A 24,408-nucleotide genomic window follows, 5' to 3' on the forward strand; every position below is an offset into this window, starting at 1 on the left:
CAGGTGCCGCTGCCCCCGCAGCCCGGGGGGCACCTGCCCCGCGGCGCCGTGCGGGCCGGGACCGGGGCCGGGACCGGGACCGGGGCCGGCACAGGGGCCGGGCCACGCGGAACCGCGCCGCGCGGCCGGGGGGCTCCGCCGCGCCCGTTTGTTTCTTCCACCCCCCGCTGCCTTCTTTTCTTTTCTTCTTCTTTTTTTCTTTCCTTTTTTTTTTCTTGTTTTGTTTTGTCTTTTGGAGCCGGAGAGGAGCAGCAGGTTTATGCTAATCACCCTCCCGGGCTCCGCGGTGGGAGGAGGAGGAGGAGGAGGAGGCGAGGAGCCATTTTGAACTCACTTCAAAGTTTAAGGTGGAAAAGTTGGAGCTCTCCAGCGCGCTGCCCGGCGAGGGTGCCGCCTGCGTGTCCTGCGCCGCGCTGCTCTGCGCGCTGGGCCGCGCGGAGCCGCCGCCCGCGGGAGCCCCGCGGCGCCCGCGCAGCCCCAACAGCGCCCCGCAGTTCCAGCTGCCCAGCTACCAGGTGTCCATCGCGGAGAACGAGCCGCCGGGCACGGCCGTGATCGCGCTGCGGGCGCACGACGCCGACGGCGGCGAGGCCGGCCGGCTCGCCTACTCCATGGAGGCGCTCTTCGACGAGCGCTCCAACGACTACTTCTCCATCGACGCCGAGACGGGCAGCGTGGTGACCACRCGCAGCCTGGACCGCGAGACCAAGGACACGCACGTGCTCAAAGTGACCGCCTCCGACCACGGCTCCCCGCGCCGCCGCTCCGCCACCACGTACCTCACGGTGACCGTGAGCGACACGAACGACCACGAGCCCGTGTTCGAGCAGCCCGAGTACCGCGAGAGCATTCGGGAGAACCTGGAGGTGGGTTACGAGGTGCTGACGATCCGYGCGACCGACGGCGATGCACCGGCCAACGCCAACATGCTCTACCGGCTGCTGGAGCCGGGAGCCAGTGACGGCGTCTTCGAGATCGACCCGCGCTCCGGGGTGGTGCGGACCCGAGCGCCCGTGGACCGCGAGGAGGTGTCCGAGTACCACCTGGTGGTGGAAGCCAATGACCAGGGCAAGGACCCRGGGCCTCGCAGTGCCACGGCCATGGTGCACATCACTGTGGAGGACGAGAACGACAACTACCCGCAGTTCAGCGAGAAGCGCTACCTGGTGCAGGTGCCCGAGGATGCCCCAGTGAACAGTCAGATCCTGCAGGTGCAGGCCACTGACCGGGACCGGGGCAGCAACGCCCAGGTGCACTACAGCATCGTGAGCGGCAACCTGAAAGGGCAGTTCTACATCCACTCATTCTCTGGCGCCATTGACCTCATCAACCCTCTGGATTATGAGACTATCCGGGAGTACACGCTGCGGATCAAAGCCCAAGATGGGGGCAGGCCTCCCTTAATCAACTCCAGTGGCATGGTGTCAGTGCAGGTCGTGGATGTCAATGACAATGCCCCCATCTTTGTCAGCACTCCCTTCCAGGCCACRGTGCTGGAGAACGTTCCTCTGGGCTACTCCGTGCTGCACATTCAGGCTGTGGATGCTGATTCTGGGGAAAATGCACGCCTGGAGTACAAACTCATAGAGATGACACCGCCCGCTGGAAACGCTCCCGTAGCGGGCGACTCTGCGTTCCCTTTTCAGATCAACAACAGCACCGGGTGGATCACGGTGTCGGCAGAGCTGGACCGAGAGACTGTAGAGAACTACCACTTTGGGGTGGAGGCCAGGGACCATGGTGTGCCCGTCATGACCTCCTCAGCCAGTGTGTCCATCACAGTCTTGGATGTCAAYGACAACAACCCTACCTTCACCGAGAAGGTGTATCACCTCAGACTGAACGAGGACGCCGCTGTGGGCAGCAGTGTCCTCACCCTGACRGCTGTGGACAGGGATGTCAACAGTGTGGTGACCTATCAGATCACCAGTGGCAACACTAGGAACCGTTTTGCCATCACCAGTCAGAGCGGAGGGGGACTGATCACCCTGGCCTTGCCCCTGGATTACAAGCAGGAGAGGCAGTACGTGCTCACAGTCACTGCCTCGGATGGCACTCGCTTTGACACCGTCCAGGTCTTCATTAATGTCACAGACGCCAACACGCACCGCCCAGTCTTCCAGAGCTCCCACTACACCGTGAGCGTGAGTGAGGACAAGCCCATTGGCACCTCTATTGTCACCATCAGTGCCACTGATGAGGACACAGGGGAGAACGCGAGGATCACGTACATTTTGGATGATAACATCCCCCAGTTCCGCATTGAYCCCGACACAGGCACCATCACCACCCTGATGGAGCTGGACTATGAGGACCAAGCCTCCTACACGCTGGCCATTACAGCCCATGACAATGGCATTCCCCAGAAGTCTGACACTACCTACGTCGAGATCCTCATCCTGGATGCCAATGACAACGCGCCCCGCTTCCTGCGTGACCGCTACCAGGGCTCGGTGTTTGAGGATGTGCCTCTCTCCACCAGCGTCCTGCAGCTCTCTGCTACGGACCGTGACTCGGGCCTCAATGGCCGCCTGCTCTACACATTCCAAGGTGGTGATGATGGAGATGGAGACTTCTACATTGAACCCACTTCTGGGGTGATACGTACACTGCGCAAGCTTGACCGTGAAAATGTGGCGGTCTACAGCCTGCGGGCCTTTGCTGTAGACAGGGGCAGCCCACCCCTGAAAGCCTCTGTGGATATCCAGGTGACTGTGCTGGACATCAATGACAACCCTCCGGTCTTTGAGAAGGACGAATTTGACATCTTTGTGGAGGAGAACAGCCCCGTGGGCTCTATTGTGGCACGGATCAGTGCAGCGGACCCTGACGAGGGAACCAATGCCCAGATCATGTACCAGATTGTGGAGGGCAACATCCCTGAGGTCTTCCAGCTGGACTTGCTCAATGGTGACCTCACGGCCCTGATGGACCTGGATTATGAGAGCCGGACGGAGTATGTGATCGTGGTGCAGGCCACTTCTGCCCCTCTTGTCAGCCGAGCTACGGTGCACATCCGCCTCCTGGATCAGAATGATAACCCACCTGTGCTGCAGGACTTCCAAATCCTCTTCAACAACTACGTGACCAACAAGTCCAATAGCTTCCCCTCTGGTGTGATTGGCAAGATCCCAGCTCATGATCCTGATGTGTCTGACAGCCTGGCTTACACCTTTGTGCAAGGCAATGAATTAAATTTGCTCCTTTTGGACTCTGCCACTGGGGAGCTCAAACTCAGTCGGGATCTGGACAACAACAGACCCCTGGAAGCCCTCATGAAAGTGTCAGTCTCAGGTAAGCAAGTGTGCAAGTGGTAACAAAGTGTAAATCTGCTTGTGCAGGAATGGGCTACATGCAGTTTGCAATGCAACCTTCTGGTTACTGGTGCAGCAATTTGTAGAGTTCTTGGAGAGGAACCACATAAATGTGTCAGGGCCGGGTGCCGTGGTGGTGCGCTGGAGCTGTTGAGTAAGTGTGGCTGAAGCGATGCATAAAGGTAGTAAATGACCTAACTTGCAAAGGTATAGGGTATGCATACTATCTTTAATGCTTAAGCTTGGTATCAACACCATGACTTTGGAGAGCTTTCCCCCACTTTTAATTTCCCCATTTATTTTAAGAAAAAAAAAAAAAAAGAAAAGTTGGAGTTTTGTATTAGTTTTTAACGACAAGATAGAGCTCTTTTTTAAAAAAATTTATTCCAGCCTGTGTACTGGGAGGTCTGGCTGACAAACCTCTAGCCCCGTTGGTGAGCAGTGGGTAAATGTGAAGCTGGTGGAGCTGTGCTCGCCTGACAGGCAGAACATCTGGCCTCCGGTTTGCACGGCCGGCGTGCCTTTCTGTGGGAAAGGCCTGCTCCTAGGGCAATGAGGTGTAGCYGTGTAGTAGCACTGGAACAGCTAATTGCTCAGGAGGAGCTTTATTAGGGCTAAAGACAGATACTGGCCAATGCAGCACCAAAGTCAGCGCTGAAAGAGCTGCTGGGGGTGGGCAAGAGGACTGGCTGGAGGGTATCGTAGGATTAAATTACTTGGAAAAATCACTTGTGCGTGCGAGGACTGTTTCTTCTGTTAAGCAGACTGTTCCATATTACTCGATGTGTGCTCTTATATAAAGTTTTAGGAGATTATTGTTTTTCTGCTCAGCTGCTTGTTTATTGTGGAATTACTTTTTATGTCTCTGACTGTAGCATCAATCACGCAATGAATAATTTCCTTTGCAGGTGCCACTTATAAAGTTTACTGTGGACCTGATCCCATACTTTTGTTGACTTTCAGAGGTTATACCCAGACACGTTCCTCTCCCCATCTCTGKGCAAGCTAAAGCTAATATTTGTATTCTTTCTGCAGAAAATAGCTGGAAGCAGTTAGTATATATAATGACACTTTAGGAGATGCTTCTCTTTGGGAGATTGTATTAAAAAAAAAAAATACCTAMCTGTGGCACTAATCCGGGCAGCTCTTGCTACTGTAAATCGTCATTTGGAGAGCGGTGGGGCCCCAGGGTAGTGAGCAATCCTCTCTGTTGTGTTTGCAGGCTTGAGCCTCTTTTTGCTTCAGGGAAATGGAAGTGGCATTAAGTGAACTGATTGAAATTATTGTGGTGGGTCGTCTGAAACGGGCYCCAGTTTCTTGCAAATGCTACGAGGCAGGTAAAGTGGGAAGTCAGCTCGTAAATGGTGTTCCTGAGTGCTGTGAGGACCTGCCGAAAAGCAGGCAGTTGGCTTGTGACCTTAAAAAAAAAGCCCCAACATTTAGGTTAACATACAGGTAACTGCGTGGTCATTCTCTGTCTGAAGCAGCAGCGCTTTATCTAGCAGCAAGAGATAAGGACTGGGCACCAGGCAAGAAGCTTAGCAAAGTCGCTTTGTTAGACGACTTGAGGAGAGTGCTCGGGCCAGAAAAACAGATTATACAAAGTAGTCCTGTCTTCTTGTAATGACGTTGAAGCTCCTCTTACAGTTTAAATGGATGAAATCTAAGATAGGAGAATGAAGGAATTAAAACCTCAGTTTTGTTAAGTAATAGGAGCTTGACGGTTAAGTGCATGATTTTCATATTTGGTGCGGATGTGAACTTTGACAGTCTGCCCTGATTTCRATCAAAACTGTCTGCTGCCTGCTTGGAGGTGTTTGAAAGGAGAGAGCTTTTTACCAGTGGGATTTTGAAGTAATTTTGACAAGCACTGAGCTCCATCYGATGTTGATTTTGAAAAGTTTGCTCTGTGGGAATTGGAAAGGGTGACGTTTTGTAGAGTTTGGGATTATGTCCGGGAAACCCTCCCCTGGCTGCTTTCTCTGCTTTATCTGATGTAGGCAGAGAAGRAGCTCGGACTGAAATACTCTGTGTGGTTATCTCTAGGTGTTGCAAAATACTTGTAAATCATCTGCTAAAATGACCTGCCAGTTAACTGAAAAACGTGTCTTTCGAGTAGCCCTTAAGCTCTCAACCCAGACAGAAAGTCCTGCCCTAGTCACAGCTGCTGCTGAGGTCAGTGAAGAGCTTGAGCTCTTGGTGAACTTGGGGAATTCGACCTACACATGAGTCGGAAGTGACATTTCTGGTAAAAAATGTAATTTTCACCTAGTGATGATGAGGCCTGCTCTGAAGGCACATGGATGTGTGTGAGGCCAGTGAGGAGATACGGTATTTGGCTAAATTTCTATGAGAGTTTGATGCTAAGTGAACCCCAGTTTACTTTAATTTGATGTGAAAATGATTTGAAYGCGCGTGGTGATTTTTGGCCTGCTGCATTATGAAGAAAGCAGTAGGAATTGTGGACAACAAGACTGTAACAATTGATTTAGTAAAACTCGAGAACGATACACTTGATTTAAAAAAAAAAAGAAAGAAAAAACAAGAAAAAGCAATAAGCAAATGAGGTGAATGTTGAGCAGCGCGTGGGCCGTGGGCGAGCGCCTGCGGCAGGCGGGCCGGGCCGAGGGGGCGGCCGGGGCGGCAGGAATGTGGATGGCGGCGCTTCTGYGGCTGGGGGGGCATTAGCATTTAGCTTTGCATCCCGGGGGAGCTTTTGAAGTCAGGCTCTTTTGAAGCCGGCCTCTCCGTGTCCGCCTCTCGCCTCGCCTGCCGCGGGGCAGCCCACGTGGATGAGCCGCCGGGGCGAGACTAAACACCCTGTGCTCTCTCCCATCCTCTGGGATTTCACGTTCTGGAGCAAACGGGAGGATGGATGGAACGTCAGAAACACGTGCGAGCTGGTTCCGAAGCTGGTGGTTCAGCGCCCAAACCCATATTGCCAGCGGTACCTCAGCCTTCACAACCTCAGGTCTTTCCTCTGAGCAGGCCGAGCTTGGCCACACGGTCCTGAGAAGGCTGAGCCTGGCCACGTAGTCCTGAGCAGGCCGAGCTTGGCCCCATAGCCCCTTTCCTGCATGTAGCCTCACTAGGTTTGCATTTTTCAAACAACAGGGATGAAATCTGGCCTATGCTGGAATCCTGCTCTCRCTTTGCAAGAGGGAAGGGGTTTTAGCTAGGACTTCTAAAAAGAGGGGTTGATGGTAGATCCATGTGTGATTTCTCTGTTTTATTAATAAACACGTGACTTAAATAGGGTTATTACAAACTTTTTTTTTTTTTGCCCACAGTTATACTGTACCGCAGGTCTGTATGTCAGCTCCTCCAGGACTGGAGTCTAATTAGAAGGCAGATAAAATACCCAACCTGACCATATGCTGGAGCTTCTGACCGGCCCAAATAAATATAAATTTGGGGCATAGTATTTAGCAGGTGTTACCCTCAGCGAGAGGTAGAAACCCCGGGAGTTTTGAGTGTGTGCAAGTTAAAGGATTTCCTTTTGCATTTCTTTGACTTTTACTCTCTGTGGCATTTAGTGACCTTATTGACTATCAACAAATACAGGCTGAGGTAGAGCTCATTTGCACGGCAATACCCTTTTGTTATGTTGACCCAGAGATGGCTAAAGAAGTTTCATTATTATTGTAATTTGACAGTCATTATGTTAATGATCCTGCATCTCCAGCTCAGTGTGTTCTCCTGCAGGTCTAACAAAAGATATTAGACTTTAACTCTTAACGATGAATTTGAGGCCACACTTGTGCCATAAACACTCAACTTTTGGGTCTTCTTTGGCTGTTTGGAGAAAAAATGGGATTAAAGGAAAAAAGTAAAAGAGGGAAGAGCAATTGAGTAGGCTGAAAGACCCCTGTGGGTGGGTGCAAAGGGTGCATGGGGTGGTGGTGCTGGCCTGGGGCAAGTGTGAGCTGCACAGCTGCGTTGCTGCTGTTGTGAAGGTCTCATGAAGGTCCCGTCTGGTTGGGGCAGAGCAACCGTCTCACTTGTCCGCGAACGTCGCCGCTGCCGCCTCGCGAGGACGGRTGTCTGCCTCCGTGGGTACTGGCTGGAGCAGCAGCCCCGTTGCGGGTGTCAGCCAGGAGGGACGAATGCATGAGCTGCTCTATGTGGCACTGTCCCTGCGGGTTATACAGTTACAGGATTATAGGAATGGGAGGATGCTCCCGCTTCTGCTGGCTCCCCTGGTCGGAGAYGTCGTATCCGCACTTGCTCCGAGAGCACTCCCATGGTGGCAGCGCGAGCTCTGTCCCAGCAAGAGCCCCATGCTGGAATTTCGAGCTCTGGTGTTGCTGCTGATCACAGAATCACAGAATCACAGAATATTCAAGGTTGGAAGGGACCTCTAGAGATCATCTAGTCCAACCTTCCTGCTCAAGCAGGCACACCTAGAGCATGTGGCACAGGGTGGCATCCAGGCAGGTTTTGAAGACCTCCAGAGAAGGAGACTCCACAACCTCCCTGGGCAGCCTGTTCCASKGCTCTGTCACCCTCACAGTAAAGAAGTTCCTCCTCACCTGCAGATGGAACTTCCTGTGCTCCAGCTTATGGCCATTACCCCTTGTCCTATTGCTGGCCACTAGTGAAAACAGCCTGTCCCCTTCCTCCCTGCATTCTCCCTTCCTGAACTTATACATGTTAATCATATCCCCTCTGAGCCTTCTCTTCTCCAGAGAAAACAGGCCCAGCTGCCTCAGCCTCTCCTTGTACGGAARWAGTTCCATTCCCTTAATCATCTTGGTTGCTCTTCTCTGGACCCTCTTGAGAAGCTCCATGAATCTTCTCGAGAAGCTCCACGAATGCACTGATCTTGCATGGCCCTGCCTGCGCTTGCACTGCGAGTGCAGTRCGTGCTGAAGAGAAGAAGATGCAGGCCTTGCAGCCTGTGGAGACTGGGGGGACAGTCACGAGTAACCTCGTTAGGAAAGAGCGCGTCAGGGCAGCTTGGCCAGCGTGCCCGCTGGTCCTTGCCATGTGTGTTGAGTGGGGCTGAAGGGTCACACCCATTTTGGTAGTTTTTGTGCAGTGTTTCTGAAAACTTGTGTTTGTTTTCCTAAAATGATGATTCGATAGCAGTGATTACCTTTTCCAAGCTGGGATAACTCAAAGATCTCCTGTGGCTGATACCCAGCCGATTAAGAATGTTATTGTTAACTTGTTGCTTTCATATGTGTTTCCTCCCATGTAATTCCTGATTTCATAGAGGTGGTGTATTTTTATTTCAAAAGGCAGGAAAACATGTATGGCTGTGAGAGCAACATGTTTAATGGAGAGCTGACTGGCAAAATAACTTTTGAGTGAGATAAAAGATAGCTACTGCAAGCAGATAAGTAAATCAGTGCATATCCACAGCTCACGCTGCTGTCAATGAGGAGTTTCTTCACTAAAGTGGTGATCCCTAGTAATAAAAATAAACTTTTACCACAGCACACTTCAGGGAGTAAGTGAGATAGTTCATCTCATCACTTTGTCAGCCTGGGTCTTCTGCAAAACACTGCTGTGAAGAGCAGCCAGTGCTGAAGATGTTTGCTTCTCCGTGCTTATGTGAAGGGCATGTGCTTTTGTGGCACAGTTTTTGCCAAGGTGTTTGCATCCTGGTGTACCTCCGTGTTGGAAGCAGATACACATACATGGTTCTTTACCTCATCCTGCAAAGTGAGGCCTGGAGGCACAGATTCTGAAGGTTTCTCACCAGCAGCACCTGCACAAAAAGGTTCCTAGGCCAGAGCAGTTTACAGAYCTCCACGTCTAATGGCAAAAGGGAGAATTCAACACTTTTCCATGGCTAAAAATGCAGAAAACTGGCTCTATGGAGCAGGTAGATGGAATGCATGTTTGGTCTGGGTCGGAAGCAAGTCCTGCCTGCGTGGTGCCGGGCAGGTGCTCAGGTCATCGTTGGCTGCTGAGACCAGTGGAGTCGGAGGCAGCCCTTGCACTTCAGCTCTTTGATAAGATAATGTCTATCCAAACCCTAAGCAAACTCCAACTCAGCAGTGCTGCCTAAACCCCCAATTAAGTGTGTGTTTATATTTGCAGAGTCAGGTCGCAGTTTTCCTGTTCAGATTTCTCTGCAAGTTATTGGGTTGCCACAGGGTTTTCAGCATTTTTTAGGGCTGGCTTTGTGTACACTTCCCTCAGTGCAATGAGGGTTTATTTTATTTTWTATTGCCTAAACATGGATTCTTCCCTCAGTGCTGTGCAGAAACATTCTGTGCTGGGAAACTTTAGTACAACAGTAAGGAGGCAWAAGAAAAATAAGATGTTAAAGACAGGAGGATCTACTAGGCTGTTTTTTATAACAATCCCAAGGGATAAAAGCTAGGTTTAGAGAAACATGGAGTTTTTTTGCCTGAAAACCCTTTTTCCCTATTTCAAAGTTATTTGCAAATGGGGAGGTAGTTACAATAATCAATGTTTAAATTGATTGGTAATTGTTTTGTGTTTCTGGGCTCCTTTTTATGCTTCAGGATATATTCATGCTTTTTTTTTTTTTTTTTTTTTTTTTTGGTTTAGTACATCCTTTTTTGTTTTCCTCTTAAAAGTCATTGACATTAAATATTATTTCTGATTATGGATGAAAATAGGAAGAATTCTCCTTTTCTTATCCCAGTCATACATTTCTTTGCTGTTCTGCAGGCCTTAGGATGGGGCTGTGGAGCCTACTGAAAACTGCCAAACACAGTATAAATAGCGAGTTGCTGTCAAAGGTAATGACCAAAGAACCTCTTATTTAGAAAAATAAAGGAACAGCTTTCCGGACTTGGATGCTAGGATTGTAGGAAACCCATCCTAGAAATAGTGACATGGGTAGTGTCAAGTAGGTGGAGTGAGGCAGTGGGATGTTTTGCTTTATTATGTCTAGCATCCCAAGCACTACTTGAGAAAGCAGCTGTCAATAAAGCACATAATTTGATATTTGCTCATTGAATGGACCGCTGTTTTTCAGAACACGGTATCTTAAAACTCCCATTTGTTGTCAAATCCCGTCTTTGAAATGAATGGATTTCCCAGGGCACTTCTGTTCAAAGCTGCACGTCAGATGAGTCAAGGCTGAGGAACGTGACTCTGGGTTTCAGGTGCGGTGGTGCCCGGGGAGCCCCAGCTCAGCAGGGCCCTTTGGCCAGACCCTTCACGGGCTGTTACATGGGAATGTGGGGGCTCTCGCACCACTCAGGACACCCGCGGTATCTCCAGGCTTTGGGGTGGGCCAAGTCGCAGTGTAGGCAGAGCCCTGGATCAGCAGAGATTGATGCAAAGACTGTAGGAACGGGACTGAGCTCAGGACTGGGAGCACAGTTATTGGCTGGGCAGAGAAGAAGCAAAAGTGAAGCAGAAACCTCCTCCAAAGGCAGCTGCTGCAAATACCTTTTCACTATTCAGGAGTGCGGGCAACCCTAGCTGCAACRCTCGTACGTGGGAGATGAGTAAGGGCAGGATCAAATGGCCGGAGCAACGCGCTCCCTCCTGCTCCCTCTGTCCCCTCACTTTTGTAAAGCCTTGGCGTTTTGAGGGCCACTTGGTGGGGTCAGACTTGCCACATCTGAGTGCTTGAGATCACGATGCAATTTATGTGCTTAACTCAGTATTGCCTAATTTGCTGGATCTGGGCACTCGCTGTCGTAGCTTTCTTTGGCATTCTGACTTGCATTTCTGAAAATTTCTATGGTAACTCACTAGGAAATGTGGTGGGGTTAAAAGGGTTGAAGAGATTCAGATCAGATCTAACAACCCCCTTTGGCAGTTTTCCATGTTATAATCATTCTATCCTGGTTTGAGTGGGAATGGTGATGTTTTTAGACAAAATAGTACTTAAACTAGTCTGACATCCACTTTGACATTTCAGAAACAAATGCCAGTGCTGTCTTTCATGATWAGCTGGCTTTTCTGTTGTTCTTTGCCTCTTTTAGGACTGTTTTGCCAAAAGYTGCATAAAGCAGAGTATATAACAAGTTGACAAGGGGTTCAGCTCTTCAAAGCCTTGTTCACAGTAGCAGTCCACTTGAAAGAAAGAACTTCTGATTAAATTCATTTTTGCCACTTTATTTTTCTGTGACAAGCGACAGAATTTTACTGTTTTTTCCCCTAGAGCAGCTCTCTTTCCAGTGTTGAAAGCACTGAACTATTTATAGATGTAACAAAAGTTTCCAAAGGAAGCAAGATGGAATCTCCATGGAAAATTTTGCAACCTATTATTCAGAGGTTTCTTGTTTGGTAAAGATTTGTCCAATACATTTCTTAACAAGGCATGGGTGTGTAAATTCTCTTAGATTTCACATGAACTTGTTGATTTTGTTGGGAGAGCGTAACCAAAGATACAATTTGGTTCCTATGGCTAGGTTGGTGTCATCTGATATTATCCGTAGGAGAAGTCACATGTTGAAGGCTGGTTCCAGCCACGATCAGCTGGTGGTGGGAGGGCAGCAGGGGGTAGATGAGCATCTYACTCCACTGATTAACGAGTGGACAGAGATGATTGACTGGGGCTAATTGCTGTGCTGTTAGATAGATGAAGTTCAATGGGATGAACCTGCCTAAATATCTGCCAGGAAGAAAGGATTGCTTTTCCTGGAGATGACTGTGCTCACTTCTGTTGCAGAAAACTAGCTGCATTAGCAAGCCTGGCAGGCCAGAAAGGGCTGGGGGAGCCCGGAGCTTGCAAATGGGAAGATGTTTTGTCATAAGTAACCTTGGGATATACTTGAAATACTTTCAGGAGTTTGAGTAAATGAAGGGGAAAAGTATGCTYATGTGGGAATTTGGCATTTGACAAAGAAATAAGATTCAAAACTACTTCATAAAGGTGATCTTGGGGAACTTGATGCACTTGGGGAACAAAAAGCTATWGGACAGAAAACTGGGATTTGCTACCAGCGGAGAAAGGAAAGCTTCAGGACTCTGTTTGAACAAGCCGTTCCAGCTGCTGATCTGTAACTGCTTTCATATTTATTCCAGTATTTACACTTGCCAGGCACACACATGCACACACAAAAAAAGCAAATAAATGACACGGTAAAGCTGCAGTAAATCCTACACAGGCCACTTAATAAGCACAGACACATTATGCTTATCAAATACAAAGAGAGGCATACAGGGCCAACCTGCTTTCAACACCGCCGCGGGACACGCGATGGATGCTGCATTCCAGCAGGTCTGTAGCACTTTTGGAAATGACACATCTGGTCAGAGTATTTCAACGCTTCCTGAAGAAGGGAGACCAGGGAGAGCCCATTGCTAACAAGCAGTGTCAACACCAGCTCTCTCTCCTAGTGTGGAGTCCGTAGTTTATATCCAGTTTTGGGGGAGAAGCGCGGCCGCCTGGACCTGCAGAAAGGGGCAGAGCGGAGCAGCTCTATCCAGCCTGAGGTTCATGGACATGATGGCCAGCATCTAGCAGTCTGTCTTTACAGTTATATCCCAAGGGATCTAATGGGCTTGGACATCTTCCTGAGAGTTAATAGCAATAAATTAGCAAATTTAATCAGGATGATTCTCTGTAGCTACACTGCCTCTGGAATAGGTTTCGTGGGCACAAAGAATTGATGGATCTGTTGGCTTTGCTCTTTCATTTCATTAGCTCCAAATCAGATTCCTTGACCCTGTTTGAAACTGGTGTTAGCAGCTCATTCAGTTTCCTTGACTGAATTTATGCCATAGCACTTGGGATTTTCCAGGGAGGCAATCCAGAGCACCTCTACTTTATTCCTGTGCCGCTGTCATTCATTGTACTAGGTCTAGCACTGAAGGAGAGCCTGAATTGGGCTTAAATCCTGCAGAAGTTGTGCCATGCTCGCTGGGGCTCCGGTTGCTTTAGCAGCGTGAGGTTTCCAGCCGCTAGACCCTGCTCGGCAGAGCCCCCGTTGCTCGTGGCACCTCACGCTCTACCTGGGTAGGGAGAGGCCTTTGGCACCTCCCGAGACTTGGATCCCGTGGGGCCAAACTGAGGCCACAGCGCCCCGCTTCCCAGGTGTCTGTTCTCGGGAGTCCTGTCCTGATTTAGGCAATTAAGTGTCGCGTAAAGTGGGAGCACTTGAAATACCACCCGGCTGCCGCTTAGGTACTTCACTCAGCATAGCGATGGGGACACTTATCTGGGGCAGAGATGGGCTGGGCTCCAGGCCTTGATCTCAAAGCTCTCGCTGTGCTACACATTAAAGAGAAGCCGAATATGATACAGAAACAGTTTGGGATTTACGATTCCCATCTCTGAGGTAAGCGCCGTAAGCTCCCGAGTCATGCTCGCACTTGCAGCGYGCCGGGAGACAGCTCTCCGGATCCATTTGTCTCCTGGCTTTTGCTGTGTGCAAATGTATACCTCAAAAAAGCCTCCTGGGCCACACATTCCTGTGGAGAAGCCCCAGATGGACTRAAGGGTCGGTTACAATGGGATTCTGGGATCAGCCCAACGGGCCGCTGAGTATCTCCAGTTCAGTGCCCCTCCACCTCCCGGTTAATCCCCTGCTCGCTCAGTCTGTCGCAGTGACAGACTTGCCGCAACTGCCGGCGTGTTAGTGCCTGCGCCGGGGCCCGCGGCGGCTCCGCGCGTCGCCACACGCGCTGGGGACCCCCCAGCGGTGCCGCCCGCTCCGCTCTGCCCCGCTCCGCTCCGCGCGGCCTGGCTGGCCCTGCCCGTTCCCTCACGGACGGGCGCGGTGGGCTGGGCAGCGGGCGCCCTACCCGAGGAGCCCTCCAGCTGTGAGGCCAAGGCTGGCTGGATTGAATCCCCGCTTAAGTTCCGCGCCTGGGCTTCGCAAAACCTGCCGCGTGGTTCTGCACTTGCAGCCTGTTTGGGAAAGGATCCCTTCAAAAGGCTCAAATCCGTGTTTGAAGAATGCATTTTTTGGCTCGCTGTTTAAAAAGTGAAATAATTGGTTTGGGAAGTTTACAAATAGCTTATTTCAGTAGTTTCCCAAGGCTGCAGAGAGTAAGCTAGAGGAGCTTTAGAGGTTTGAGTAACAGTTGCACATAGTAATTGAAGAAATTGCGTGTGGAAAAACTCAGAAGATGATAGTTTATGCTGTGTTTGAGTTTTAAGCAAGACACAGATTAAAAAAAGAGACAACTAAACAAAAAGAAGAGAAAACTCCAGGCTTTGCATTGCCCAGAAGGGCAATTTGGAGCCTCTTAGAACATCCCATATGTGTAAAAAATGTTTTAAAAAGGAAAAAAAAAAAGTTGATGTAGGAAAAAAATCTAAGTCTTTTTTTTTGCCAATGTTTTGTTAAACACGTGCAAACATCCTTCCTCATTCCCTTTCCTCTTTCCTGTTGGGTGGCAAGGCAGGTTTCTGTTCTATCCATTTCCCTTGTTCTGGCCATTATGCTCTTTCCATCCTCGCTGTGTCATGGCTGTGTTTGCTCCATGGTGATGGGCAGGATCCATTTCTTGTAGGGGTGCCCCGAGAGAGGGTTGTCTGCATGCAGGGCTCCCAGGGGGGCATCCTGGGACACCTCTGCACTCTAGATGTTGGTGCTTGGCATCTTTGCAGTCCCCGGGAGCAAGTGCTCAGCCCCGGAGTGGGGAATTGAGCCCAGTTTGGGCCCAGGTTCTCACTCTGGTTCTTTATTTTCTTTGTGACTGGCTGCATCTGCCGTTCCTGTCAGCTCCAACAAGTATGTGTTGTTACGTCTCTGCGCATCCGCTCCCTTGCCGTTTAGGTGACAGCAGTACCTGTAACTTTGTTCAGGTTTAAGAGGCTTTAAATAAAGAAATTCCTAATTACTAGTAACATTATTGATGGATGTGAACGATTAACAGCAGTAAATTCAGGTGAGAACTGCGAGGTGAGGACATATTTTATATGGTCTGTGGTGAACCTGTTGGTTTGGTATGAGTGAGTTTTACAGTCTTTCGTAGAGTTGCTTTTAAAATACATCCTTTGCCAAGTTGTTGGGTATTTCTTAATCAGAGATGACTAATGGGCTGCTTGGCGCAGCACATGTGTGTCAGGAGGGCTGCTCTGAAGCTGAGGAGCTGAGAAGATCGGATAAAACTACCCAAACTCCTCGGAAGCCTCAGGAGCCGTTTCACACTGCTGGCTGGCTTGTTTTGCTTTGCCCTCCCTTGGGGAGAGGAGGATTCCCCCAGCACTCTGCAGTGCTGCCAGCGACACCCTGTTCTCGCTGGTCATCTCCTTAATCTGACTGGAACTGTCAAAAATCCCGTTGCTCTTGCTAAGGCCTGAGGGGAAAGGGAGGTGACAACTTCCATGGCTGAATTGAAAGCTCCATCTGCTCTAATTACTGGTGCCCGCTTCAACTGGAGAGCGTCCATGGGGTCAAGTTTACTTGCTTAACTTGCACTCAGTGCCTCCCCTGTAACTCCCATAGGATGMCTTCTTATTGTGGTAGTGTTGTAGAAAGGCAGTATTTTGGGCATTTGAAGGTGCTTAAAACCTATATCAATGAATAATGATAAGAAAAGACTAATGAAATTATGGTAGGTTGATTAAACTGAATTTTAGAGAAACAAATCTCTGCAATGTTGTGAAATTCAGCTTTTGCTTTCCAGGGTCTTTATTCTTTCTGCTCTGATCACATTATGTATGGTAATAGTATAGTAATACCCTGAAAGGAGCCTGCTTTGCTCGGTCCCTAGGTGAGGCTCCAGCAAGGTCAGCGAATCCCTCCCTTTCATCATCATCAGCGAGCTCAGCCTGATCCTTAAGTGCCCCATGTGTGTGTTTGCACTTGGAGAGCATTTCCTGCCTTGCGTTTGACAGCTGCTCACAACCACCACGCTGATCCAGTTGGCCCACAGGGGAATTCAATCACTTTTGGRTGCTTAATAAGCCCACACTGACACCCTGCCACTGCTTCTGCTCCCTGGTAGATTTCTAATTTAATTTCTTTTCAATTTTTGCTTGTAGACGTTCTGTAGCATTTAATTTTCTCTTTGATAATTTGTGAGTCACTAAAAGCTCATGGAACATGTAGGCCTACTTGGGTTGGCATTTCAGCACATTTCTCACATTTCTTTCTGTTGGGCTGGCTACTTCTGCCTGTTTGGAAGCAGTGCTGTCTCCTCCCTTCAGAAGGTGATGCATTGCTTATATRTAGTGCCAGAACTAGGATGTGATGATCAGGACTGCACTGTCCTCTCCCTGGGGACTGTCCCAGCTCTCAGGTAGTTCTTACAAGGCTTCTTCCATAGGGATTATTTCCAGCAGATACACAGTCCTCCTTTGGAGTCCTGCTCCCCTGTAGTATCAGTGGCAGAGCAGAGACTGTCCCGGACAGAATCACGTTACCTCTGCGAAGAGCCATGGACACAGTCGCTCCATCATTTTAAGGAGCCAAGGAGAATTTGGAGGTGACACCTTTCCAAGATTTCCACCGGGCAGATACAACTCYGTAAAAATGACCTGTGAACTAAACTTTTAGTAGTCCCTCCAGGTGAGAAATGTGTGTGAAATGCCTGGCTTTTCTGCCTGTTGGGGGGCAGAAAAGCCAAAAGAAAAGTTGTAAAACTCCATACCAGGRTAGGGTCTGATGATCTGCAGCCTGAGTCTGCTCACCCCATGAGGAAAGGAGAGAGAAGGTTTAAAATAAATGATGGCCTCAGGATCCTCTTTCTTAGCTGTCCTGCTGGTCAAGGACAGGTGTCTTGATGGAACTGAGGAAAATGGCATCTTTGCTTCCGTGGTATGACTGAAAAGGAGGAAAAGAGAAGTAATCAGGATTATCTAATACCAGGATGGAAAAATTGTATTCTGCTTTCTGTAATTACAGTAATTTGTAATTCTTGTCCAGGCACCATCGATGAGTTTAAATTGGTGCAGAAAAAAACCAAGTGCCATCTGAAATATTCCCTGGAGATTGGGTCTTCCACTCCAGGGTTGTGTTAAGAGCAACTGTTTTGTTGAAGAGAGGTATCGTGTTATTGTGCTGCTCATACCTCCTGTCTGTAGCATTCCGATAGCTCTCATTTGAGAACAGGTCATTTATCCTGGGAAAGGTGTTCAGAGAACAAGCTGGGAACAGAGAATTTGCTTCATTAGAGGTATCATCTGCACCTTTAATTCTGTGAAGCAAAAAGCAAGGACTATGAATGTCTGTCACCTCCTAAAGTATTTAAGGAAAACAAAGGTAACCACAGGTTACTCTAAAAGAGAAAAAGGAAAATATCTAAGTGAACTGGCTCAGAATAAACAGAGGTGAGATATTAGAAGGCAGTTTGAAATCATTAGAGAAGAAAAGCTCTGGAAAAGTCTCTCTGTAAAGGGATCCAAAGAAGCCCAGACAGGTTTGAGATGCAGCTTGATAAACTAATGAACACTTGAAACTTTATGAGTAGCAGCTTATATATGCAATGTACTTCCTTGAGAAGCTCCCTTGAATAGAAAATTGAACCTCTTCATGGGAAAATGATTTCCCATTCTTTTTTTTTTTCTGCAGAAATTAAATATACATATTAACAAATAGCAAATGCATTGGCCCTTTGAAGTGCCCGAGCTTGTCTAAGTTGTAGGTTGATAACAGCATTGCCATTTGCTCCTAAACATGGTGTCAAAAGAAGATAATGAACCCACAAAGCAGATAAATTATTAAGGCTGGAAGATGCACAGAAATGTCATAGGCTGTGARTCACTCCAAGTAGAAGCCACTGTAGCTTCTGGCTGCTACGGTATGAAGAAGGATGAAAATAGATTAAAAGACAAATTAGCAATAAAAAACACAAATCTAAAGAAACAGCACAGTGCAATATGAGATGAGGTACCTGTGCATGGGGCCATGGCAGTTAGACCAATTTAGGTCAGCTCTGCGCTAGCACCAAACTCTGAAGGAAATTATTCCTCTTCCCTGGGTGTTGGATTTTTTTTTTTTTGAGTTGGATTTTTATTACTTTGTGCTGAAACAGTTGAGCCCGTGGTTGGACAGGTACCAGGAACAGCATAAGGGAGGAGGCAGCGATTCGGCCCGCTTAGGCTCTGCCCTTGTCTTGGTGGGTGCCCTTGCCTCACCTTGCCTCTGCTGCGTGATACCAGAGGAGATTACGGGTGTTTGCCCATACTTGTATTTTTTGTCCCCTCTGGAAGGCAGAAAGTCTCTGGGAAGTCCTTTCAACATACGGATGCCCAGGGGCTGCGCTGTCCCTGCCCCGGGCTTGTGCAACCGCCTTCACTCAGGCTCGGGAGGAACTTGCTGCAGTGCGGCGGGCGCCACAGGGAGCACAAAACTGTAGCAAATCTTAGTTTAAAAATGTGAGAAATTTCATTATAATAAGGGTTTCTATATGGTAAAAGTACTGGGAAAGAGGATGCGTTTATGTGCTCCGGTGAAGTCCTCTGGAATTATCCAGGCACCGCTGTAACTGATAAGCAAATGCCGATAACCCTGTTAATATTTCAAGGAGTCTGCAACTATTGGGGAGCAGTAGGTAGTGATCGCATTCCTGCACACCGCAGGACGGGTTTGCTGTTTGCCATCGTTCTGGTTTTACACGCACAGCGTTTCTGAAGCTCTATTCACGTCGTCTCAGGGCAGCCCCTTGGCAAGCGGCCTCCCGGGCTCTCGGAGACGCCTCTCGCTCGCAGCGCTTGGGCTCGTTGCCTGCCCTGCTGCCGCCGGGATTTGGATTGCAAATTCCTGCCCGGAACAAAGAGGGAGAATATAAAGGGCTGGGCTCTGGCCTCTCTCACACTTTAGGAAACCTTTCTGGCTTCGGAGGGTTGTGCTTGCAACTCTGGCCATGGTTCAAAACAAGTTTCCTTCGGAGGGTTGTGCTTGCAACTCTGGCCATGGTTCAAAACAAGTTTCTATCTCTGCAAAGACTCCACCGGCAGGCACGATGCTACAAAAAAAAGAGGCACAAAGATGATTAAGGGTCTAGAGCATCTATCTTATGAGGAAAGACTAAACGAGCTGGGCCTGTTTAGCCTGGAGGAGGGAAGATKAAGAGAGAATCTGATTAACATGTATAAGTACCTGAGGGGAGAATGTAAGGAGGAAGGGGCCAAACTCRGTAGTGGCCAGTGACAGGACAAGGTGCAGTGGGTMCAAGTTGAAACCCAGGCAGCTCCATCTGCATGTGAGGAAGAACTTGTTTSGTGTGAGGGTGCCAGAGCCCTGRCMCAGGCTGCCCAGGGAGGCTGTGGAGTCTCCTTCTCTGGAGATCTTCCAAAGGCGCCTGGATGCCGCCCTGTGCCCYGTGCTCTGGGTGYCCCTGCTGGAGCAGGGGCTTGGACTGGATGAGCTCTAKRGGTCCCTTCCAGACTCAATCATTCTGGGATTCTCTGAGAGGAGGCCTCAGGGAGATTACTAGTATTTTAGGTGTCATCTACTACTGACTTGAGCCCTGTCCACACTTGTTCCCTTTCTCCTCTCCCCAACTCCTACTGTGTTTCCTCAGCACCCAGGGGCTGCAGGTCAGTGGGTTTGGACAGGAGGGAGGGTGGAAAAGCTGAACATGGGACGCATCTCGGGTGCAGAATGTGTCCAACTGTGTGCCCGGTGCTGTCTGGAAGCTGCCCCGAGCGCCGCGGGAGCTCGCGGGCTGCCTGGGAGCCGCTCGCGCTCGCTGCTTCCACGAGACCGCGCCACGCGAGGAGGTTCGGCCTGTGCTGGCTTGCGTGTGCGCAGCGGGAGCAAACCGAGCAGGTGAGTCACCAATGCACAAAACCGCTCCGTGCTGGGAAGAGGAGCTGCCACCCTCACGGAATCGGCTTTCTGCGGGTTCCTGCTCCCAGAGCGGTGCCGGATTGCGGAGTCTGCCGCGGTCAGAGCGGGAAAGGCGGCTCCTTGTCTTCATGTCTCCTTTACAAGGGGCTGCTGCTGGGGACCTCATGTTACTGTGCTGCGACCACTAAAACCAGTGTCCTTGCACCTAGAATTAGTTCTCCGAGTGCTTTATCTATCCTTAAAGATGACAAAAAGGCCTAAATCACTCTTGCTTTTTAAACATATGTAGAAGACTTTGCACAGTGGTAGCGCTCAGTTAAGCAGCCCACAATAATTAACCAGTTCTGTTTAGAAAGCCGGGTAATATTTGACTGTGGGACAGGTTTGTGAAGCACTGAGAAGGAAGCTGCTTTCATGTCTATTGAACCACATTTTGCTTTTAAATCAAACTCCCTGTTCCTCTTCCCCCTGGCACCCTGTGTTGAAGATCCTCGTCGCACACAGATCTCCACCTTTCCGGCTGCATAAAGACCCAGGTCTTCATTTTAATGAGCTAAGAGGAGCCCTGTGGAAGCAGGGATGGCCAGATGGGCGCTGGTGTTATCCTTCCCCAGACCCCACGGCATTTAGCAGATAAAACAAATCCAGTTAGAGACGCTCCCTGTTCTGTATGGGAAACCCTTCTTAAGGTGTAAGCCTGAAGGTAGACCCAGCTGAGGAGCCTGCTTAGGGAAACCTCATTTGATTTTCAGAAGAGCTGTCTTGAGAGCCAGCTGGGAAGCAGGGAGCTCCTGCGGGGAGATCCCAGGGCTGGACTGGGATCCGCGGCGCTCGGGGCCGTGTTGGGCAGGGCGTCCCACGGTATTCCTCCTGCCAGCGGCTGCCCAAGGGTTTCTCCTGGGCACAAGGTGTCTGGCTATCCACGTGAAATGAGTTCTCAAGTATAAGCCACACAGGAAGAATCAGCGTCTTGGAAAAGCTGTTTCTCTCCAAAGACACTTTAGGGTGTATTCTGCTTTGTAAATCCATGCATTACAACACACCCTTTTTGGACTCATTTGCTAGTCAGAAAAATAAACTTCCTTCTCTTTCAGGAGCAGTGAGTCTGAGGGAGGAGAGGCAGGGAGAGCAGGAGGATCTCCTGGTGCAGCTAGTTCTGGGATGGCAGAGCGGGGACGGGGCCCTCGCTGGTAGCCCCCCAGTTAGCCAAGCATGCATGAGACCAGTGAGCCCAGCTGCAGGACACACGGTGGAAAATAGTCTGGGTAATTTTAACCACTGTTGTGCAGGCGTAGGTGGTTTGAAGTTGCAAAGGAGCTGCCTTGCTGGTGTTTGCAGAGGCTCCTTACCCGGGCAGGGTGGCTTCCTGCCCTGGAGGCTCCATGGCCCTGGCTGYTCCAACATGGCCCATCTCCCTCTTCTCCATCCCTGTCCTCCACAGCTGCTGTCCCCATCCCAGTGCACGTGTTCCTGCTGTGCCACTTCCAAGGACTGTCCCTGGCATGAGAGCTCCTGGTGGCCGTGGCCAAAAGAGCGGCAGGTCCGATGCTGACATGTACAGGCCATGGGGCTCCGTGCCCTGCRCGTGCCCTGGCCTTGCCCGTTAGCTACCCCAGGCACTGCCTGTGAGCCCTGCCGAACTGCACAGGGCCAAGGGACTTGTGACCTCATATCCCTTATTCTAGTCCTGCCTGCTAGCATATATTGGGGAARGAACATGAGAAGCAGGACAAGTATAGACTGGTCCTTCCTGTGTTGTACTGTCCCAGTTCCTGGCAGTTCAACTCCCAAGGCTTTATGGAGCTTTGGGTCTCAGCTGGACTGTGCTGCTGAACGGTTTTCAATGGTGCTATCATCTCTGGGTTTGTATCACCCTTTCTGAGCCTTGTGCAATCCCCAGTGTGCTGTCACAATTCCCACRGTTTAGATGCTTGCACTTCTAGGAAGCATTTCTTCTGAAGTTTCTTCTGCTAGAACGTGCCACTGGTAACGTCACTGGGTGATCCTTGGCTTTGGCATTGTGAGAAACAGGAATTAATTGTCCGTTGGCCTTCCCAGTGCCACGGTTTTGCATGTCCTTATCGTGCTATCCATCTCTGCAGTCTGCAAAGGGTGCTCTCCATTTCGTAACATGCCGTAAATTGGGTTCTCCAGATGTGCCGGAGCTGCCCGGGAGGGCGCAAATCAAAGCATCCCGCTGTGAATCAGTGTGTTTACACCTGAACCATATCCAGGGAAGGAGYGAATTACAGAGGTGTTAACTGGCTGCACAGTTCTCCAAAGGTCCGAGCTTCGTTCTTAATGGAATTTTTTTACAGTGTTTACATCGTTCTTTATAAACCTCTTGCAAATACTGTGAAGCTTCCACCAAAGAAGCCCCCATCCCTGGAGATCTGCTGCTGCTGGCTGCTGTCTGGAAGGTGACAGGTGACACATGGGACATGCTGCTCTGSTCATTCCTCTTGCTGCTGTGTTTTGGATACAGTTAATACCCATTTCAGTACACAAATACTGACCCTCCCCTCCCCTCTCATGTTAGAGCAGAGCTTAGTCATGTATCTCGGAGAAGAATAGAGAACCAGGTGAAGCGAATGTATTTTTATGTTTTTTGTTTGTATCTATTGGCAGCCTTTTAGCTTGTGCATTGCCAAAACAAACCAGTGCTCTGCTCTGCGTGGCTGCCAACTCCTCCTCTTGCTATAGGTGATATAAGGTAGCCAGGACTTGGGGTGGGTTTCTTGCAAAAACTGTGGTGTTTGCTTCTCCTTTCAGGTCGGTGTGGGCTGATCTCCTGGTAATTCTTTATTTAAAATATATAGTTTTTAAAGACCGGGAGAAAGGCAGGAAATCCCCTGGATGGGAGGGTCTCATCACCTTGTCACAGCACACACCTGAGCTGGCCACTGGACTGCGTGTGAGGAGGGTCCCTGGTTACTTCATCCTTAGCAGAAGAGTTGAGTCAGACTGTGCATTTCATGTCAGTTTATTTATTTGTTTATGATCTGGAAACTTTTGCTATTATAACCACATTGACTCTAAGTACATCAGAGCACCAAACTTTAATTGCTTTATGAAGTCACCTTTGAATCGTTAAGGAAAATCCCTGTACTTTGTTTTAGGAGTTTAGGAGTAATGGTGTTTTTCTCATTGAGATTCTGCTTTTGAGAGTGTGATGGGTATAGAAACCTATTTCTGAGGTTTCTTAGTGCACCTTTCCTAGCAGAAAGATRAAGGCCACACGGGTGCTTTACCTTTCCTTCACCCCTTCCTTCTCTGGATAAGGGACTCAGGGCAAAGTGACCATGAAGCTCCCTGGTGTCCAGGCTGGATTTCTTACAGTTCTTCTTCTCACCCAAATCACAACACGCTGCATTTCTTTACTGAGCCTTGATCAGTTTGGGAAGGAGGATTTCACAGATTTAAAAATAAAAATAAAAATAAAACAGTAAGAATATTATCTAGAGCAAATAAAGCATCTGGGGCTCCAGGAGCGGGATGACCCTCGGGAAGAGGCTCTGAGCAGGGGCTGCCACCAGCTCTTCCAGGGAATCAGCCTCATCCAAAGGGGCACTGCAGAGCTCCCCGCAACGTTGGCAACRTTGAAGGCGTGTAATTAATTATTCCTAGGTGTTGGGTTGGAGTTTATATCAAAAAAAACAAAAGCAAAAAAACCTCCAAAACTTAAACAGAAATAATAGTCAACAGCATTGTTCAAAGGACATCAAATATAACGTATTTTCTCTTTCTGTTGTGTTTATGTTTGTAGAGTGTAGCACCTTGGTCTTGGTCCCATTTTGGGTTATAAATCATCACAATAAAAGAAACCCAGCAGTTCTGTTCAGCTGCCTTTTATGGAATTTACGTAGAGCATTTGTTTTATTTAATTTTTGAAAGTTTTTCCCAGCGTGGTTGTGTTTCTACTTCTGCTTTTAATAGGTGAGTCTTTGAAAACTCTCACAGCGGTGTCGCGGTCACAGATGATTGAGCAGGGAATTATTAACCCAGCCTAAAAGTTAACATGCGGATTACTGGAAAGTTCCAGCTTTAAGCAGTGAACTGCATTACTGCAAAAGCTGTGGAAAGTTCAAATCGCGTGAGGCCAAGCCAAGGGGCTGTCAGTGGGGTTTTGTTAGGCACTGCCCACCTCAAACAGGGCTCACAAAGGGAGTGTATTTTATTTAAGCGGAGCTGTGCTGGTTGTGCGCTCTGGAGCCGTAGCGTAGCTGCCTTCCTGTGGGTCACTGTCTTGGATATTCAGCTGGTCACTGTTGTCTTTTCCAAAAGCCTGGTCTGTCGAGCGTTGTTCCCCCAAAGACGCTGTTTCCACACAAGCACTTTTGGCTGAAATTGCACCTTCTTCAGAAAGAAAACTGGTAAATCTTGCACTGAGTTTGAGCCGAAGCTCGCATGGTGCGTGCATGTTCAGATGGTCTGCAGGAATATGTTAGCTGTTAGTATAATTA

At 49.2% G+C, this 24,408-nt stretch overlaps 1 protein-coding gene across 1 annotated transcript in view; it reads left to right on the top strand.

Moving 5' to 3' along the window:
• Positions 1–596: 596 nt before the first annotated feature.
• CELSR1 (cadherin EGF LAG seven-pass G-type receptor 1) overlaps positions 597–24,408 on the top strand; it is a 155,359-nt gene continuing 131,547 nt past the window's right edge. The window contains exon 1 of the mRNA XM_026046413.1: positions 597–3,294. Within this exon, the coding sequence (XP_025902198.1) occupies positions 612–3,294 (2,683 nt within the window). The 5' untranslated portion in view covers positions 597–611. The remainder of the gene's footprint in view (positions 3,295–24,408) is intronic.

The sequence above is a fragment of the Nothoprocta perdicaria genome, unplaced genomic scaffold, assembly GCF_003342845.1.
Source record: "Nothoprocta perdicaria isolate Ctin4 unplaced genomic scaffold, notPer1 scaffold_44, whole genome shotgun sequence".
NCBI lineage: Eukaryota > Metazoa > Chordata > Aves > Tinamiformes > Tinamidae > Nothoprocta > Nothoprocta perdicaria.